Raw genomic sequence first — 6,000 nt, forward strand, 5'->3', positions numbered from 1 at the left:
CATGAGGAACAACATTCACCACTTCATTTTAATCACGAGGAACAGCATTCACCACTTCATTTTAAACATGAGGAACAACATTCACAACTTCATTTTAAACATGAGGAACAACATTCACCACTTCATTTTGAACATGAGGAACAGCATTCACCACTTCATGTTAAACATGAGGAACAACATTCATCACCTCTTGTTAAACATGAGGAACAACATTCACCACTTCATTTTAAACACGAGGAACATCATTCACAACTTAATTTTAAACATGAGGAACATCATTCACAACTTCATTTTAAACATGAGGAACATCATTCACAACTTCATTTCAAACACGAGGAACAACATTCATCACCTCTTGTTAAACACGAGGAACAACATTCATCACTTCATGTTAAACATGAGGAACATCATTCACAACTTCATTTTAAACATGAGGAACAACATTCACAACTTCATTTTAAACATGAGGAACATCATTCACAACTTCATTTCAAACATGAGGAACAGCATTCACCACTTCATTTTAAACATGAGGAACAACATTCACCACTTAATTTTAAACATGAGGAACAACATTCACAACTTCATTTTAAACATGAGGAACAACATTCACCACTTCATGTTAAACATGAGGAACAACATTCACCACTTCATTTTAAACATGAGGAACATCATTCACCACTTCCTGACATTCCAACACAATCATGTTACTTTTATATTCATGTATTCATAACCTCTGATTATATTCATATCTTCATGAGTTTGTTTGGTTCAGAAAATGTGTAAAATATTGATCAGTGGAAATGATGATGAAAGGGTGATGAAGTGATGATGAAAGGGTGAAACACAGAGACATAGCTGTTTTTCTTAAATCCAACCCTCCCTCATTTTTCTTATCTCCATCTCTCTCTCTCTCTCTCTCTCTCTGTGTCTCTCTCTCTGTCTGTCTGTCCGTCTCTCTCTCTCTCTCTCTCTCTCTCTCTCTCTCTGTGTCTGTCTCTCTCTCTCTGTCTGTCCGTCTCTCTCTCTCTGTCTGTCTGTCTCTCTCTCTCTGTGTCTGTCTTCTGTAGCTCAACCCTCTCGCCCTCCTCTCTCCTCACTTCTTCATATTTTTCTTTGTTTCCGTGGTGATTTACAAACTCACTGTGTGGAATCTGAGTATTTATTGATGTCATCAACATAATTATAATTATATTATGTCCATCATATAAATTATATATCATAATGAATTATATTTATAGTGCGATGTCTTCCTTCCTTTTATTCTTAAATATTAAAAGTCTTAAAATAAAACATAAGTTTGATCATTAACATAAGCTGCAGTATTTGTTAAGTGTAATGTTTCATATATTTATGATATAATAACAAGATATTTTGTTACAAAATGAAACAAATGGAAAACTAACATTCATCTAACAACACATTTCAATTCTTAAAAATGTTTTTATTCATGTGTGTGTGTGCACATATATGTGTGTGAGTGTGTGTGTGTGTGTGTGAGAAGTTCCATGGTTCATATTGTCACTGGTGTCTGTTTCACTTCCTGCTGCATGTCTCCACTCACACACATCCCATAATAAACCCTGTCACACCCAATCACTGGTTCATCTGTTTATTAACCAGTTGTAACGTCTCATGTGTTGTTGTTGTTGTTGTTGTTGTTGCATGTTGTCACCATCATTATAATTTTATAAGTTTCATTTTCCTCATGTTCTTCATGATTTTCATCCTGCCTTTTATTACATACATACATTATTTAATGTATACATGATATCATGTATACATTCAGACATGAACTCATCAAAACACTTTTGAGTCATCAAGCAATGATTTACTTACCATTTACTTACAAAAGTCCTTCAGTAAGAAGCCAGAAAAGTCCTTCAGTAAAAGTCCTTAAAGTCCTTTAGTAAAAGTCCTTAAAGTCATTCGGTAAAAAGTCCTTAAGTAAAATCTTCTTAAAGTCGTTCAGTAAAAAGTCGTTCAGTAAAAGGTCCTAAAAGTCGGTCAGTAAAAAGTCGTTCAGTAAAAGTAGTTCAGTAAAAAGTCTTTCTGTAAAAGTCATTCAGTAAAAAGTTGTTCAGTAAAAAGTCCTTAAGTAAAATCTTCTTAAAGTCGTTCAGTAAAAGTAGTTCAGTAAAAAGTCCTAAAAGTCGTTCAGTAAAAAGTCTTTCTGTAAAAGTCGTTCAGTAAAATGTCTTTCTGTAAAAGTCGTTCAGTAAAAAGTCGTTCAGTAAAAGTAGTTCAGTAAAATGTCTTTCTGTAAAAGTCGTTCAGTAAAAAGTCGTTCAGTAAAAAGTCTTTCTGTAAAAGTCGTTCAGTAAAAGTAGTTCAGTAAAAAGTCTTTCTGTAAAAGTCGTTCAGTAAAAGTAGTTCAGTAAAAAGTCTTTCTGTAAAAGTCGTTCAGTAAAAGTAGTTCAGTAAAAAGTCTTTCTGTAAAAGTCGTTCAGTAAAAGTAGTTCAGTAAAAAGTCTTTCTGTAAAAGTCGTTCAGTAAAAGTAGTTCAGTAAAAAGTCTTTCTGTAAAAGTCGTTCAGTAAAAAGTCCTTCAGTAAAAAGTCTTTCTGTAAAAGTCGTTCAGTAAAAGTAGTTCAGTAAAAAGTCTTTCTGTAAAAGTCGTTCAGTAAAAGTAGTTCAGTAAAAAGTCTTTCTGTAAAAGTCGTTCAGTAAAAAGTCCTTCAGTAAAAGTCCAAAAAGTCCTTCAGCCCCAGGATTGGAACTGGCCTCTGGACTGTTGTGAAACTGAGGGTCCACCGTTTGTCCAGCTCTTGAAGATCTCAGGGTAATGAGCATCTGTGTGCTTTGGTTTGGTTTGGTTTGGTTTGGTTTGGAACGATCACTTCTGTTCTCACCAATGATGATCTGTAAGAATTTCCAAACAATTTTATGGATAATTGTTTGAGATGATTATTTTTCTTTCCCTCTTCTGTCTTCTTCACACTGTACACTATGTTTGATGCATGTCCTCTAATCTCTGCGTGTGTGTGTGTGTGTGTGTGCGTGAGCTCAGTGAAAACATGGCTGCCAGCGGGGACACTTGAAAATCTCTGTCAGTTTAAGTCTCTGATATCAAGGTCACATGATCACGTCTTTATTTCATTGTGAAACTGAAGTTTGTAAACCACTCACTCTCCCACACACACTCACACACACTCACACACTCACTCTCCCACACACACTCCCACACACTCACACACTCACTCTCCCACATACACACACTCACTTGAAATCAGTGATTTTAGGTGGCGGGGACACAGGAGCTCTGCTGCCTCGTGTGGTCACTTTGTGTCACTGAGGTTAATCTGAACGTTGCATTTCAAACAATTTAGTGATGGAGGCAGCAGTGTGTGTGTGTGTGATGTTAAAATCACTGATTATCTCTATGAGGTTTGGTGTGGGAGAGTGAGATAAAGACGAGGACATGCCCTTAAGAGACTAGGTTTTAAGTGGCTAAAATCTGAATCTTTTGTTAAGATTAACGTAGATTAAAGATTAAAGGTTAACGTAATCTTCTAGATTAATTTAATGTACTGTAGTTTTTTTGAGAGACAAACACAGAAGGTCTTTTTTGGATTGTAATGTTAGTTTTGAGGGAAATGTCTGATTGTGCTTTGCTCTGCATGTTGCAGCTGATAACAGATCCACAGCTTCTGTCAACATGATTTTTAATGATTGATTACTTTTGCTGGAGCGATGTCCGTCCACTGACTCTGTCCTCTGTCTCCAGGACAACGAGGAAGGAGGCGAGGTGGTGAACGGGACGTCGGAGCCCAGCCCCTCTGCGTCTCCCGGGGCAACACGTAAATCAAAGGTCAGTCAGGCCGCGACACTGCCGGCCAAAAGCCAGCAGGACACTCCGACGTCCCAGCTGGAGGGCTTCCTGCACCGCAAGCATGAGTGGGAGGGGCCTAACAAGAAGGCATCAAACAGGTGGGCGGTCTGTTTAAGAGAACAGCCATTCCCATGATCCTCTGCTGTTGTCGTGATTGTTTTCATTGTGACACGGTGTCTCTGCAGGTCATGGCACAACGTTTACTGTGTGATCAACCAGCAAGAGCTGGGATTCTACAAAGACCAGAAGAACGCGGCTCAGGGAATTCCCTACCACAGCGAGATCCCCGTCAGCCTGAAGGACGCCGTCTGCGAGGTGGCTCTGGATTACAAGAAGAAGAAACACGTCTTCAAACTCAAGTGAGACAAGGGTCATAATCTGTGATCATCTTTCATATAATCTGTGATCATTTTTGACATAATCTGTGATCATCTTTCATATAATCTGTGATAGTCTTTCATATAATATGTGATAATCTATTATCTTGATAATCTTTCATGAGTGTCCAGAAAAGGGCTATATAAGTATGATGTATTATTATTACTATAATAATCTTTGATCTTCATAATCTTTGATAATCCTTGATAACCTTTGATACTCTTTATAATCGTTGATATTATTTGATCTTTTATTTGATATTCTTTGATATTCTTTGATACACTTTGATAATCTTTGATCATCTTTGATCATCTTTGATCATCTTTGATCATCTTTGATCTTGATAATCCTTGATATTCTTTGATATGCTTTGATAATCTTTGATCTTGATAACCTTTTATACTCTTTATAATCTTTGATATTATTTGATCTTTTATTTATTTGATATTCTTTGATACACTTTGATACACTTTGATAATCTTTGATCATCTTTGATCTTGATAATCCTTGATATTCTTTGATATTCTTTGATAATCTTTGATAATCTTTGATAATCTTTGATCTTGATAACCTTTTATACTCTTTATAATCTTTGATATTATTTGATCTTTTATTTGATCATCTTTGATCATCTTTGATCTTGATAATCCTTAATAATCTTTGATCTTGATATCCTTTGATATTCTTTGATATTCTTTGATATTCTTTGATATTCTTTTATATTCTTTGATTTAATCTATGATCATTTTTGATAATCTTAATCCCCTCAGAATCACTGACGGGAATGAGTATCTCTTCCAAACCAAAGACGACGTGAGTAAAAAAAAATATTATCAATAATTTATAAAAACTTTATTTAAATCCTGTTTGCTCCTCATGAATGGATGAATGAATGAATGATGTCTGGTCTGACTCCGCCCCCTCCACCTTCTCTTCTTTGTCCACCAGGAGGAGATGAACTCGTGGATCTCAACCATCTCAGCCGCCGTGGCAGGTGAAAGGTCAGAGGTGATGCCCAGCAGCCACAGCACCCCCACGCCCGCCGCACGCGCTCAGACGCTGCCCGCCTCTGTCGCCTCGGCAACCGCTGAGTCCAGCCCAGGCAAGAGAGAAAAAGACAAGGAGAAGCGCTTTAGTCTGTTCAGCAAAAAGAAATAGATGCTCCCTCCTTATCTCCTTCCCTCCTTCCTTCCTTGCTTCCTTCCTTGCTCCCTTGATTCCTCTCTCCTCGGGTGCTGTTTGGGGCTCACTCCTCTTCATTGACTTGTCTGTGGTCAAGTGTTTGATGAAGATGTTTTTATTTAGTTTGATCTTAACAAAGAAGAATGAATCCACATGTAATCAATGAATCATTTAACTGATTTAAGTTTAAATAACAAATAACAAAATGTCAACAACACTGAGACAATTATTCGCAGATGTTTTGTCATAAAATCCCAAACAGACACTTCCTCTTCCTCTCAAAGTACGACTCAGCATGAAGCTCCGAGCCAAAACTCTCCACTCTGTGCCTCAGACGTCTGGTTTGGCTCAGAACAACAACAACAACAACAACAACAACAACAACAACAACAACAACATCATCTTCATCTTCATCTTCACACCGCCTGACTGTAAACAACTGTTTCCTCTGTCAGAGTTTTGTAAGAAAAAGAATCAGAGGAGAAATAAAACAAACAAATAAATAAAAACAGGAAAGATGAAGAAAAGTCAACAAATCAATAACCACAAGTGTGTGTGCATGTGTGCGCATGTGTGTGTGTGTGTGTGCGCAGGTGTGCGCGTGTGCAT

The 6,000-nt window shown here is 37.2% G+C and overlaps 1 protein-coding gene across 2 annotated transcripts in view; it reads left to right on the forward strand.

Annotated features, from left to right (window-relative positions):
* Nucleotides 1–6,000, forward strand: part of LOC131474317 (spectrin beta chain, non-erythrocytic 1-like) — a 67,672-nt gene extending 61,672 nt beyond the window's left edge. For both annotated transcript variants that reach the window (XM_058652127.1, XM_058652126.1), the window contains 4 exons: nucleotides 3,727–3,929; nucleotides 4,017–4,190; nucleotides 4,980–5,022; nucleotides 5,158–6,000. In XM_058652127.1, the coding sequence (XP_058508110.1) occupies nucleotides 3,727–3,929; nucleotides 4,017–4,190; nucleotides 4,980–5,022; nucleotides 5,158–5,367 (630 nt within the window). In that variant the 3' untranslated portion in view covers nucleotides 5,368–6,000. The remainder of the gene's footprint in view (nucleotides 1–3,726; nucleotides 3,930–4,016; nucleotides 4,191–4,979; nucleotides 5,023–5,157) is intronic.

This window comes from Solea solea, chromosome 15 (assembly GCF_958295425.1).
Source record: "Solea solea chromosome 15, fSolSol10.1, whole genome shotgun sequence".
Taxonomy (NCBI): Eukaryota; Metazoa; Chordata; class Actinopteri; order Pleuronectiformes; family Soleidae; genus Solea; species Solea solea.